Genomic DNA, 15,450 nt, shown 5'->3' on the forward strand with positions numbered 1-15,450 from the left:
CTTTTGCACTTCTATACAAATCTGATGCTTTTTTTGTTCTATTTCTTTAAAAAATGCCGATGGGATTTTGATGGGGATTGCATTTAATCTGTATAATGCTTTAGGTAATATGGTCATTTTAACTATGTTGATTCTTCCAATCCAAGAACACGTAATATCTTTTCATTTCTTTGTATCTTCTTCGATTACTTTTAATAGGTTCTTATACTTTTCATCATATAGGTTCTTCACGTTTTGTTATATTTACTCCTAGGTATTTTATTCTTTTTGCTACAATTGCAATACAAATTATTTTTCCACTTATTTGTTTGACAATTCATTATTAGAGTATAGGAATGTTTTTACCTAGTCCACCTTCCTCCTTATCTGGATCCCTGCTTTATAGTCTTAATAATGCTTTTTTTTCTTATATTCAATCATAATCACTACACAGTCTTAGTCCCTGTCAGTGTGACAGTTTCGGTAGTGTTTGCTCAGATTCCTCTGGGGCTCCAAGGTGTTCGGTCTTGGAGGTATGGCAGGGAGGTGCCCTTTAGGTTGGAGGATGGCGGCTGTTGCTCAGCCTCTCCTTTTACAACCATGACTGGTAATAATTAACTGCTTCTCTGCTGTGCCCACTTCTCTGCTTTCTGCTCTGATGCCAGGGCACTGCAGGCAGCTGCATGGAGCTCACAGCTTTCCCAGCCAGGGCTGTTCAGGGAACCCTTCACCTCTTCTCCCCTCCTCCTGCAGGGAGCTCTGGCTGTGAGAGGCAGCTTGTTTCTCCTAGTCCACTGCCCAACTCCCAGGGTTCTGACCTGTGGTAGCTCTTATGTGCAGATCCCACACTCAGATGTGTTGGTGTGCAATTTGGGTGTTTTTTGTTGAGTTTTAGATGTCCAGCTTATTGTTATTTCAAGGGGAGAGATCTGGGGACATCTCTCCATCATATTTCTGATGTCACTTCTGTTTTTCAAAATTTTTAATATTTTTTCTCCTAATGATTTTATGTCATTTTCATAAAACAAAAGGTAAACATGTGAAGTTCTGGCATGATCAAGTTTAAGTAAGATTTCCAAGAAATGGAGCTCATTGTATGACCCTTCATTTGGAACACGGGACCCAACTTTGGTTTAATGACCAAAAGACATTTAATGAAGACTTTTCCCCTTTTCATTAGTAAATTGAGAATGAACATAAAACAGAAAAACAAGTAATTTATTTTATTAGGCATACATTTTCCTTTAACATTTTATTTGAACTTTTCTAACTGAAGGCTGGAAGGCCTTTAACTATCTGGCAGACAAAACATGAGTTAGTGGTTAATATATAAGCTACTTATTAAGTACCACAGGCACATTAATCATTTAATTGTAGCAAGGAACATTCAAGAACTTTGCACTTGCTACTACAGTCTATTTCAAAAATATCAGTTGGCTGGATATATTATTTTTACAATTTCGGTCTAATGATTTTTACTAATATACCTTTTTTCTTGGAATCATTTTTCAGTGTGGAAAATGTAAAGCTTGAGTATGAATACAGCTTACCTTTTAACAAATTAATTCCATTTTGATAACTTGGACTGAGGAAAAAAGAACCAATCTGTGCCTAGAAACACTCTGCTAACATCTGTTTTCTGGGGGATGAACTACCCCTAGTCAAGAATTTTAGTAACTTTCACCATGTGTCTCAGCAAGGAAATCACAAAATTATAGACTGGGGATAAAATGTGGATGAGGTATAATAAAACAAGTCTTGTAATTCCAGTTAGAATCCAGGTGTGATACAGTGCCTTGAGCACTGGATTTGAAGACACATTTGTAATAAAATCCTAGCTCTACTTTATAGTAGCTGTACAAATTTTGGCAATTTACTTAGATAACCAGCCCATTTCCTATTCTCGAAAAACTGGGATAACAACAATCCACCTGCTCACAGGATTTTGTTGAGGATTAAATAAACCACAATATATCAAAGTACCCAGAACCATTCCTAACACGTAGCAGATGCTAAACAAGTGTGGTGAATCTAAATTTCTTTGATCTCCTTTTCTGTAAAATGGGTGGTGGGGTGAACTAGATATTCTCTAGGTCTCCTGAGACAAAAGATTCTAGGATTCATTACATCTTAATACAACATTTGGAATTCTTTTGGGGGAATGAACTGTACTACAGCAACTCACTTTAATTTGCACAACTAATACACAACAGGTCCTTGAATAATGTTTTGTTCAACATCGTTTCAGCATAATTTTGATGAGATGCCATAGAAATGTAACTCATTTTTATATCAACTAGCCTATGGTAAAATGGTTTTATTATATGTCATTTCACTTAAAGTGGCAGAACCTATTGATACCTTTAAATGAGCACCTACTGTAATGTGAAAGATTTGTAGAAAGGAACTCTAAGGCCAGTATGGGCTAAGAGAAATATCCAAGTTAGAAGTCAGTATAGGAGCTAGGCCAGAAACCCATATCAATCACTGTAGATTGGATCCAGGGCTTTTCCCCACTACAGTCTACACAAGAGCCAATTTAAGACTTTATCTTGGAGCTGTTATCTAATAACCTCAGAAAATCGATAGAAAATTAGGCTGTTTGACTTTGGCATTCTATCAATTATTTTATTTTATTTTATTTTATTTATAGATAACTAGTACCCTTAGATTCTCTTCACATAGTCTGTCTAGAGGTTCAGTTCCCATAACTTTCTAAACTATAATGCAAACTTACCTCTTATCAGAATTTATCTGTTCTATCTCCTGTGCCTGTTTCCTCTCTGTAGCAATGATTGGAAATAAATTAACCAGATAAAATAACCCAGCCCATAATGTTTACTTAAGATGGTTCACCAGAAGACAGAAGATTTTAGACATTGAAGCATAGGAGTAAGGGTATAATTTTTCTCAGAAATACTTCTTAACAACTCTTTGAGTATTTGACCTTATATATTCTATCAAGTGATATAGTCACATACTTAGAAAAATATTAGATTCAGGAGAAAATTAGATTGATAAGTAACTAAAATTGAAAGTAAATGAAAAGGCACTATGATGTCTACTTTTCAAGATAGTATAGTCTGGCATGTGTTACTTTTCAATTATCAAATCACTTATCAAACTAGAAATGTGATTTATACTAACAAGGTACAGGTTGTGGGGCTCTTGGTCTAAGAACAAACTGAAAAAAAAATTACATTTATAAGATAGTAAAAAAAGTAAAACTTGATGTCTATCAAAGAACAATATTTTAAAAGTCAAATCTGAAATGGCTGTTAAACAAAACTATGAGCAGTTATGTTGAGATCAGAATCGTTTATATTTCTAGATTTAAGTAAGCCGTACTCACAATTTAAATATTTTTATTGAATTCAAAGGAACAAAAGCTACAATTTCCACCAATGGAAAAGAAAAAAATTATTTCATAGATATTTTAGTGTGTAATAATCTTTTCTATGGCTCCCCAAGATGTTCCAATATAAACAAATTTACCCTTTAAGTAGAAAGGACAAAGCATCAAGTATAAACAAAATGGAAGATTACCATATTTATTTATACCATACAGTCAAGTACCAAAAAAGTTAAATAGGTTTAACCTAAACTTAGCAAAAGAGTAATTTCTCATTTCATTAACCAGTGAAAATAATCATTTATACATGCTCTCATTTCCAGTAGGAAACACATATGAATGGGGAATATTTAGCAAAAAAAAAGTCTCCATAATTGCACTTTGAATGCCTTAGCAACAGAAAAATTTGTAAACAGATCTTCTCTTCAATAGAACTTAATGAAATACTAAAATTACTTTATGGAGCAATCATGCAGTAAGAAATAAAAAAAAATCACCTTACTTAACCTAGATTAGTAGTATACTTGCTAAAATATAATTTGGTCGCTTTCTGCATTTCAGGCTGTTATATCAGAAAATTACAGGCACGTGTTAATTAGTTCATTTTATTTGGATAAAACAGAGAATATTTCTAGAGAGATGGAAAGTAGTACAGTTGGCCATCAAATGCTTTTCCCCAAGAATCCTGGGCTTGCAGAGTCTAATCTTCTTTATGACCTTAGGACTTTTCTGTGCCCCCTCCCCCTATATTGTACGCCTAACTTCCACTGGACTGGAAGTTATTTGCATTGCTAGAAAAAACATTTTATTTGAACATTTATTTCTACTTCATTTCTTCCAGTTATTAAAGAGTTTTTGTTTAAGGTACAAGGACGAACACATTTGACCATGGCTTACGGTAGTTGTAATTTGGGTTGGTTCAATTTTGTTTTGTTAATTTTTGTTGGTTGGTTTAAAAACGTAGGCCAAGATTCTCAAATAGCAAAGCAATCAACATTCCTATGGAAAATGTAAATGATATTAAGTCCGTATAAGTTAAATTTTTAAAATACAGTGTAACAAGGGTAGAGTAAAAATAGGAGAATTATTAAAAATGTGTTTCAGTTTCATTTGAAAGTATAAAAGGTTAAATTTCTCTTAATCTTAACAGTGATATATAGCAAAGAAAAAAATTTTAAATGAGTAAACCTTAATTTCTTTAATGTAGATTTCTTCTAGTTACACAGGAAAATTATTAATGAACAACTATTTTAAATATAAGGAATTTAAATAGTCATTAGATTACTAGGTAAAAATTCCAATAATAATCTAAATTTAAAAGCTGATGAACACAGATTAAAAGTTACCTGCATTTCTGCTTGAACAGCAAAAACAAAACATAAAACAAAAAACAACATTGTCTACTATATGACACCAAATGAGGTGTTTCTGGCTATGTAAACATGTTAAGTAAACATGTTTTCCCTGCTTTAATTTTTAGGCTTCACATGTGAATGCAGACAGAGATTTAAAACTACTTTACATTAAAAAGAAACTAAAACCTTTATTCTATACTTTATTCTCTATAAAGTACTTTATTTCTGTAGTACTTCGGGCTAGATTTTGATGTAAATTTTGAGGAAGATGTTTCATATACAACGAGTTAAGACATCGACAAAAAAAAATGTTCCTCACACTTTTCAACATAACATACAAAACTGTAAAACCTGTCAATATGGAAACTCTCTGGAATTTCTTAAAGTATCGGAAAGTACAACATGGCAAAAGAAAGCATATATAAATAATGTTTAAGGACTCTGTAATAGAATACATGGTGTTCTTAGTGTAACTGGAGTGCAACTATCTATGTACACACACAAAATATTTCAGAAGCGGGTGAAGTAAACGAAACCACCAGTTCTTTAAATTACACTTGATCACGTAGATGAGCAAGTCTCTGTGATAGTTCATCCTGGAGAAAGCAAATTTTAAAAGTCACAAGGCTGTGACAAATATAAATCACTAATATTTTAAATAAACCCTTGTCTCAAAAATTCACACAAAAATCAAAATTAAGAATTCAGTGTTTTAAACATTTCAGAATAAATGGAGAACTTAATAGAGCAGAAGCTATGAAGGGGAGCAAATTCAACCTCTAAATGAAATGTGCATGCAAACAGAAAATGTCCATCATTGAGTAGTTAAAGGCTAACCACATTTTGCTAATTTATGATGTCATATTATAGTAATAACTCTATAAAAGAAAAAATTATAAATATACTTATTTATATATACATATACATATATATATATAATATATTTAATTCATACATCAAATTCATACCAATCAAGATAAAATCCAACTTCTACCTGTTCCATGGAAGCAACACTTATGCCAACAGATCCTGTCTGACCCTGTGGTAGCTCCATATTGAGATCGAGGCTACAATTTAAAAATAATTAGCATAAATGTATATCAATATAGGCATTTTCTTCCTTATGTAATTATAAGCAATAAAATAGCCTTATTGCAAATTTGAATATTCCACCTAGCATTTTTTCTTAATTTAAATAACGAAACTGGTTAAATTTTATAAATGTAAATAGCGCTTAAACATCTTTTGAATGTCCACCTTAGGAAAAATGAATTTACTACTTTTAAAGCATTTATTTGAGCCCTAATGGTGACCCACGTATGTGATAAGGTTACGACAGAAAAACTAGTAAAAGACAGGAAAATGATCTGGTTGTCTGAACAAAAGACCAAAATAAAAGTCATCTGATGTTTTCAATTTACTGGAGGTTACTATATGACTCCTACTGTAAAGTAAAATTAATATGCCAAATAAAGATAACAGGCTAGATGAATGCAGCCTCAAGATCCATATCTAACATTCGAGCTAACTTCGAATTCAGTGTGTCTAGCTCCTGAGCTACCCTTAGTTAAGAACAATTACTTATACCCACTTATACAACTGAGGTTTAGAAAAGTATACTTGCCCAAGATCACCCTAGTGATGGATAAGATTTAAACCCAAGTTTGTCTTGCCTCTAAATCCTCTGATTTTTATTTCCATTATAACTACTCCTCTAGAATATAAAGTGGCCTTTCTGCCTGTCTCTAGACCAGTGCATGCCAACTTCAGTTTGAAACACTACAGGGAATACAGTAACTTTAACAGTCAATAGGAGAGTCTACAGACAGATTGTTATTTTAAAAGTAAAGATATGCTATCCTAAAATTTTGAGGGAATTACAAACTCAAACAGAATTCAGATACTTAAACGTCTTCAAGAACAGGCATCGGTATTTCGACATCTGTGATTCTACCTGTTTCTACTGCTCCAGTCACCACCCTTTATTGACATAACTAACCTCTCTAGAGTTTGGCCCCCAACTCCTCCACGGCCCCAGGAACATTTGGCAGTGTCTGGATGCGTTTTTGACTGTCATGACTGGATAGGGGTGCTACTGGTGTCTTGTGGGTAGAGGCCAGGGATGCTGCTAAACATCCAACAATGCATAAGACAGCCCCCAAAATTAGCTAGCCCAAAATGTCAGTAGTGTTGAGGCAGAGAAATCCTATGCTAAATCTTATTACAAAGTTGTCTACTGAACTTGATTTCCACCGAGGGTCAGCAAGGTTAAAACGTGGCAATGTTCATATTACAAGACCTCCTTTGCTATATTTTCAAGTCTAATCTTCTTATTTAGTCTTTCATAGTAACAGAAACAAGTCTTTGGCCTCATATTACCAAGATGGGGTCTTCTGACATGCAATGCCTTGGTCTCTTTCATAATACTTAATAAAAATCACCTTTCTTACTATCTTCTCTATTAGTATGTGGGCTATGTCAGGATACTAACAAAGCCAAACAGTACACAACCTAACCACCAGTCCTGTTCTCAAATATTTATTAAAAAATTTATTAATCTGGATTTTATTCACTAATGACACATTAGTGACCTAAACAGCTGATAAATTTAGCTGTTCATTCTAATCAGGACACTGAAATAATATTCATCAACTCTATTTTCCAGGTGTCTTCAAATCTCTTTCCACGAGAAAATAATAAAGTACATGAAAGCTATTTCAATCTATTACTCTACCTTTGATAAAAAAAAGTATAAAATTTTAGTATCACCCAGTTTTAATGTTTATCTTTGAAAAAACCTGTATTTTTATTCTTTACCTACAATGGTCTCTTAAACTAAATAATATACTAGTGAATACTGATATAACATGACTTCCGTAGCACAAATATTATCATGGTCAAGTTATCCCCCTCAAATGTGAGGGCCTGAAATAAACAGCCCATTAACAGATACCCTGTTTCTAATAGTAGTACCTTGAAGGGTGCCATCTACTTACTTTTTTAAAAAATATATTACCAGCTGCAACGATGCAACGCTGCCTTCTTTTAAACCCCTTGGACATTTTGCATATATCACTCAGTTTGCAGGACTCGAATTGGGCTTAAGACTTAATGACCTGATCATGTAGAATTCTTTCGGATGATCCTTTTTATAAAAAAGAATCTGAACATTTGATATATATTGAACATGGAAGGTATTGAGAAATGTTTAAACACTCCTGCCTCTCTCGATTACCTTCCTCCATTTCTTATCACACACTAAATGAATGTTATCTCCAGAGATTTTTAAGTAAATTCTAGAATGATCTGAACCAAGTCACATTTTTATAAGCATGGTAAAGAGCTGGATGACTATTTCAAAGTCCCTTCCAACGCTAAATTCCAGGGTGAAAAACCTAACTCTGACCACTGGTGGTAAAGACAAATATTTTTATCCACATTACATAATTTTAGGACCTCCAGATATTAAATCAAGATTATCTAAAACACCTGAGTAACTTCTTACCCAGCCTCATCGGCCATTTCTTGAAGCAGCATATCCACTTGGCTCTAGAATAAGAATATGAAAATTTGTATTTTAACGATAATTTCTTTTTGGGTGGTTTCTCTTTCCGATTTTGCTTTAAAAAAGGGAACAGAAAACTTAAAATATTTGACTTTGGGTGGCAAATACACAATGCAATATACAGATAAAGTATTATTGAATTGTACACTTGAAACCTATATAATTTTATTAACCAATGTTACCTTGATAAATTTAATTTAAAAAAGAAATATGATGTAAAAAAATATACTGTTTACCACTAGAGAGAGTTGAATTATTTCAGAAGAGATTTCTGAATAATGTTAAATGATAAAGCCTTTTTAAACTTTAAATTATGGAATTATGTGAAAAATATTAGCAGCGATATTCACATATAATTTGAACCTGGGTAATACAGCTCTCCAACCAATATATAAAGCTCTTTTCTAACCCACTTTACTTGTATTTAAAGTGTAATAAATTTAAATTTTAGATTAATAGTTGTTCTTTCTGCTAGTTGATACAAATTTGATATTAAGGATTACTCTAAAAATATCTAGAGATAAATAAAATATAAGTATATTGAGATATTTACTACAGTACAGGAGTTCTCAGGAAATAGAGTCTGAATAACTTAAAAAACTCATTTTTAACTTAGTGGTTAAAAATAGTTTGGACATACAAGTGGGAGTTCTAAGATGTAGTCCCAGCTCTACCATGAACAAGGTTTATGGTTTTAAGTAACTCACTAACCTTGATGTTGGGCTTTAGTTTCTCTTGTGCTCTTTAATTCATTTTAAAAACATTTCCAAAATGCAGAAAAAGTTCAGAAAATAATAGATTGCTTTTGTGTATTTACATTTGTGTTGTGTTTATTTTATAGCTAAAATAGCATTATTTGTTTTTAAAACTTACTTAAATAGTATTATACTATGTATACTATTCTGCAACTTGCTTTTCTTATTCAACCTTGTAAGATGTAATGATATTGAGAGCTAGAGATTTAGTTCATTCACATTTGTTCCTGTATAATACTATAGAAATACACTCAATTTTATTTATCCATGAATTTCTAGACATTCAGACATTTTTCCCTAACTTCTCCCAATTATAGACAATGGTTCAATGACCATTCTGTGTATAAGTATCTTTGTACACACATAGGGGTTTCTTTGTGTATAGATTTGGAAGTAGAAGCACTAGATTATAAGTTACATCCATTTTCACATACTCTGATTTATTCAACAAATATTGAGGACATACTTCATACTGGATATTGTTTTAAGTGCTAGGAATGCATCAATGAACAAAAATGATAAAAATCTCTGCCTTCATTAAGCTTACATTCTAGTGTGTGCATGTAAAAAGTAGGGAGGGCAAATCAAATTTTTAAAAAATTATATGGTATATTAGATGGTGATAAGTACTATGGAGAAAACTAAAGCAGGGATATAGGGAATATAGGGAATGATGGGTGTGTTATTGATGTACTTTTAAAGTTGGATGGTCAAGAAGACCTCATTGAGAAAATGACATCTGGACAAAGAACTGAAGGAGGTGGGGAGTAGGCAATGAGGATATCTGCTAGATGGAAAGAAGAACATTCAAGCAAAGGAAACTGCAAGAGGAGTTTTGAAGCAGAAATGTACTTGGTGTGTTTGAGAAAAAATGAGGCCAAGTGTCAGAATGGAGTGCTGAACAGTAATAGGAGGTAAGGACAGAGAAGCAGAGAGAGGCAGATTCCATAGGGCATTACAAGGCCTTTGGAAAGAATCTGGCTTTTATTTTGAGGAAGATGTGGAGCCACTGGAGGGTTCTGAGCAGAAGAGTGACATGATCTGACTTGTATAACAGGATCATTCTGGCTGCTATGTTAAGAACAGATTGTAGATATTACCAAATTGATTTTCCAAGTATATATGCCAATTTAAATTTTAACTACTCATTAGCAGGGTATAAGAATGTGGGCTACTAAGTGTGTTCAACCAGACCTCTCTCCAGATGTTTTAAGTTTCAACAGTTTTTATGAAGAATGTTTTGTATATATTTGAATGCCTCCAGCACATAGCACAATACCTGAAAAAGGAGAAGGCATATACCAAATGTCGAGTGAATGACTCTCAAGATTTTTCAGAGATAAAAGGCATTTAGACATCAGATTCAACTCCTACATTTTGCAGCTAAGGACAATGAGGCCCAGGGCAGTAAATATCTTAAGGTCCCAAAGATAATTAGTGGTAGAGTAGGGATAAGAAATCCAAGTGTCCTAACTTTAGTCATTTTTCCAATTCACTCGTGTTTCCTGAACTTGACTGATAAAATCACCTGAGGAATCACTTAAAGTGCGTGAATAAGAATCAGAAACTCTAGAATACTGCTTCTCAAACTCAATGCATAAAAATCACCTGGGAATCTTATTAAAATAAGTCTGATTCTGTTTGTCTGTGGATGGGGTCTAAATTTCTGCATTCCTAATGAACTTCCAGATGATACAGATGTACTTAATTCTTAAGCCACATTTTGGGGATCAAGGCTCTGGAGAAGGTAGAAAGGTAATTGCTAAATATATGCTCACTATAAGACATAAATGTAAATTCTTTCTTATTAACTATAAAACGTGAATATAAGCTTGTTCTCTTATTTATCTATTTGTGAAAAGAGTTATCTGCAGTAAAATACTGATGAATGGTTGTTGATTTCTTCCCAACACATTTTGTAAATTATATTTTTTCCATATTAGCATCCAAAGTAGTGGTAACAAGGTCTTTGCTCATTTGATTAACCATGTGATAGGTACTGGGATCAAAGAGAAGAGTGATAAAGAAATTTTCTATCTGAAGATTTAAATTTCACAAAACTGTTTTTGGCTCATGTCAAATGCAAACTAGTTTCATATTTTAATTTTCTCTGTAGCACATCTATAAGTTGTAGATTTAGTAAAACATCCTAGTTTTCTGAAAAATAATTGACCTTGTGATTTACTATTTGCTCACCCATAACTTGTGCATAAATAACACCTAAGGAGTAGGGAGGAAGCAGAAAAATATTTGCAATAAGATGAATTAGCTGAGGCTCAAGATAATACCAAATACCCACTGGCCTCACTGAGCCTCTAGTGCAATGCCTTCATCAATAAGGACCATCAACAGCAAGGTAGAATCAAGTTCCAAACACTCTTAAGACATGTGACCTAGTATAATTCTTAGCGCTTCAAAACAAGATAGGGAATGTCATCTCCAATACGTTCTCAGGAATCCAGGGGAAGAGCATAACTTCTTACTTGCATTCTGGGGACATGCCATGATTACTTCACATTCTAGAAATGATTCACAAAACCATTATATTTTGAAGTCAGGAATTTTAACAAGTTATTCTAAATAAAGAAACCATTCTTACTTGGGGTGTTGTTAAGGTTGTAGTGCTACTCATTGTGTCTTCCATTTGTTGTGTTTGAACATCCAGTGTTTCAAATTGGTGTTCAAATTTGTCCATCAGGGCAGAAATCTGTAAAAAGAAATAAGGTCATAAGAAAAACTTGCACTGAAAAGATGCCATCCGAAGATCAAATAATTTTTTGTTTTACCTTTTCAAGGTTCATACTCCTCAATGTAGCATCCATAGACTTAACTACACCTGCCATGGACTTGGTTACCTATTGGAAGTATAAAAAAAAGATTGAGTATTCTGTAAGTAATCTCAAAATGTACATAGTCTCTTAAATATATTTCTTACAGAGCAATTTATGAAATGTGTCTATTCTCTCCTCGAGAGTGAAAATACAGTATGTATTTCTTGAATAGGCACTGACCATCTTTTATCTTTGACTCTTCATGGCAAGAAAATTAACAGACCTTAGTTTAAAAGCCACTGCCAAAATCATTTTCCTCACTAAGCATTTTGACTATGTCTCTCTTGTCCATAAAGGCCTTTACCAGAACCTTACAGCACTGTGCAATGAATTTAAATTTCTGACAACTCCTAATACTCTCATTAAACTTAAATCAAGAGTTCCTACTATTTATAAATGTTAAGCCTTACCTTGCCCATCGTTACTGCAGTTTGAACTCTGGCTGCCACAGCATCAACCCTAGCACTCATTCTCAAGAAATTAATTGCTTGGTTCTTCTGGCGAATTGCATTTTCAGCATGTATTCTTGCAACTTCTGTATTGCCTTTCTGAATGGCCTGTTTTAAACAGAGCAAAAGTAAATAGTGATGAAGACAAAAAGCAAAAGTAAATATTGACAAAAAAGGGAGCAAAAGTACAAATATTTTAAAAAGAGGAAATCAACCCCAAATTAATGTTTTAATAATATATAAGAACACAATGCAATACATATATATACACACATACACACACACACACAGATGTGTGTGTGTGTATGTGTGTGTGCGCGTGCGCACGCGCGCACCTTACTGTTAAATTGTACAGCTGAAACTTACTGGCTTTTGCTAACCAATGTCGCCATAATAAAAATTGAAAAAAAATTAAAAAAATAATAATATGAGCTTTTACAATTAGTTTTTAAGGAAATAAAATAATTTATAGTTCTTTGATTTTTAAATTATGATTTAAAAATATATGTTCATTAATATTTTAAGAAATTATAAGGTTTAAAACATTTCCCATAATCATATCGCTAAGCCACTACCACTGTTAATGTTTTAGTGTGCAGTATTCCAAGTACATAAACCTATTTATGACAGTATAAATTAACCACAAAAGTAAATGTGTAAAGCATACTGTTTTCTCTCTTACCTAATATTTAAAAAAAATCTTTTCAGTTAAATATATAACTACATCATCATTTCTAAAGGCTGTGTAGTAAGAATGTGCCATCAATCAGGGTTTTCCTGTGTGTGTGGAACACTACTGATAGCATATAAAATGATATTGGATGTTACAGACATAAGTATCTTCATTTTAATTATGCACTTATTTAAATGAATATTTGAAATAGATGTAATTAACAGATCCATGCTTTTCTTGCTGTAATAGCTTTGGCCAAGGTTAAAGTGAAAAGTCAATTTAAAGGAAAATATTAAATAGTTCAGATGGTGCCCCAAAACAGCAAAACCAAGAAGGTACAGAAGTGACTGAAATTTGAGAACGTGGATTAAGATCCCTGACTGCTGGGTATTTAGTTTGTTTCCAATTCTTCAATAATATAAACAGCAATGTGATAAATATACTAGGACATGCAACCTCACACACTTCCCAAGATTTTTCTCCTAGTTATCATCGACAGCCACACAACAGTTACCACTTTTTTTTCTTGTGATGAGCACTTTTAAGATCTACTCTCTTAGCAACTTTCAAATATACAATATGGTATTAACAATAGTCACCAGGATGTATATTACATCCCCAGGACTTATTCATTTTATAACCAGAAGTTTGTACCTTTTGACCACCTTCATCCATTTCACTTCCCCACACCTGGACAACCACTAATCTGTTCTTATGTTTTTTGTTTTTTTTTTTAAGATTCCACGTAAGTGAGATCATATGGTATTTGCCTTTCTCTATCTGACTTATTTCACTTAGCATAATGACCTCAAGGACTATCCTCACTATTACAAATGGCAGGATTTCCCTTTTTATATATGCTTTTTTTAAATTTATTTTGCTTTGTATGCTTTTAGTGTAATACATCACAGCCATAAGTACAACTCTATGTTGAATCCTGTGAATCTTCCTAACAAATACACAAACCACGATATACATTAATGTTATGCACTGTTTAGATATAAAACTTTAGAGAAATTATTATGAGCCAAAACGTTAAATATTATCCTTAATGTAGGCTTTATACTTCTCAGTAATAGTGCTGGCTACAAACCAAAGGATAGTTTTCAGACGCAGGTAACAGAATAGTTATACTCTATGTGAGCCATACTTGAACACATAAATAGTAATGAATATAAAAGAGTCATTATTAACTGTGTCATATAATAAATTATTTATTTAAATAGATATTTGTTTTAGAATGCTAAAGCCAGCAATATTTCTTCAGTGATGTAAAAAAAAAAACCTAAAACAAATATTCTTCCATGATTAACTGTCTTCATCTCATGAATCTTAAAAAAGGTAAAAATATTAAAAATGGCTTACCTTTTTAATCTTGGCCTTTTCAGCCTTTTCTTCTTTATCACATTTCTTGGCATTCCTATTAAGTTCTTTTGCTGCAAACTTCAAGTTAAATAGGTGTTCTGTAAATATATGTTAAGGCTATTCAAATAAGTCATTTCCCAACCTAACTATATGCAAACAAGAAGTTAAATTTATAAAACTTATCAGATAAAATTATGCTATTTAACTATTCCCAAACTATTTGAAGAAACAGAACGATTTTTATCTCTTCCACATTTGTTTTCTATTTTTAAAACTTCATTAAATTAACAGCAAGAAAGATATTTATTAATTATGAAGGAAAAATAGTAACTTTATAGTAGAGAAGCCTGGCGAACACAACTTTACCTAGGATAACATCACCAGTAGTTAAGACATTTCAACATCATTTACCTTCTAAAATGATGAACTGAGAGGGGGATAGCATCATCTCTATGGTGTTGTTGCCAAAAATCATAACCTCAATCTACTCAAGAGAAAACATCAAACAATCCTGAACAGAGAGACACCCTATGATATAACCGGCCAGTGTATTCTTCAAGTGTCAAGTTCACGAAAAGAAAGACGGATGAACTAGTACAGAATGGTGAAAACTAAGGTGACAGGCTGACTAAATGAAATGTGGGATATTGCACTAGAACCTAGAACAGAAAAAGGATATTAGTGGAAAAACTGGTGAAATCCAAGTAAGATTTGTAGTTTAGTTAATAATATTGTGATGTTAATTTCCTTTTCTTGATAATTACACTATGGTTTTGTAAGATGTTAACACTAAATGAAGCTTGGTAAATAGTTCTAGACTTAAAGAAAATTGCAAAAGAAAAGTTATTTTATACCCTTTACCAAGCTTCTAGAGGTTCTTATGCTGAGTGAAATAAGTCAGAGAAAAAGAAATGCCATATTTCACTTATATGCGGAATCTAATGAACAAAAAGAACAAACTAATCAAAAACAGACTCACAAATATAGAGGACAATCTGGTGACAGCCAGAGGGGAGTGGAGTGGGGGGCTGGGAGAAAGCAGTGAAGGGTTATAGAAGTAGTATACTTATACAAATAAGTAGTTGATAGATGGTTACCAGGATGGGGAGCACAGCATAGGGAATGC

The 15,450-nt window shown here is 32.9% G+C and overlaps 1 protein-coding gene across 2 annotated transcripts in view; it reads right to left on the reverse strand.

Moving 5' to 3' along the window:
• Positions 1-3,327: 3,327 nt before the first annotated feature.
• LOC120591866 (charged multivesicular body protein 1b-2) overlaps positions 3,328-15,450 on the reverse strand; it is a 35,085-nt gene continuing 22,962 nt past the window's right edge. The window contains exons 2-8 of one of the 2 annotated variants that reach the window (XM_039849592.1): positions 14,325-14,422; positions 12,248-12,394; positions 11,793-11,861; positions 11,606-11,713; positions 8,192-8,235; positions 5,655-5,753; positions 3,328-5,282 (exon numbers count right to left, since the gene is read on the reverse strand). In XM_039849592.1, coding sequence (XP_039705526.1) covers positions 5,171-5,282; positions 5,655-5,753; positions 8,192-8,235; positions 11,606-11,713; positions 11,793-11,861; positions 12,248-12,394; positions 14,325-14,422 — 677 coding nt within the window. In that variant the 3' untranslated portion in view covers positions 3,328-5,170. The remainder of the gene's footprint in view (positions 5,283-5,654; positions 5,754-8,191; positions 8,236-11,605; positions 11,714-11,792; positions 11,862-12,247; positions 12,395-14,324; positions 14,423-15,450) is intronic. The other variant, XM_039849593.1, reaches the window with a different exon arrangement.

The sequence above is a fragment of the Pteropus medius genome, unplaced genomic scaffold (assembly GCF_902729225.1).
Source record: "Pteropus medius unplaced genomic scaffold, Ma_sr-lr_union100, whole genome shotgun sequence".
NCBI classification, from domain to species: Eukaryota; Metazoa; Chordata; class Mammalia; order Chiroptera; family Pteropodidae; genus Pteropus; species Pteropus medius.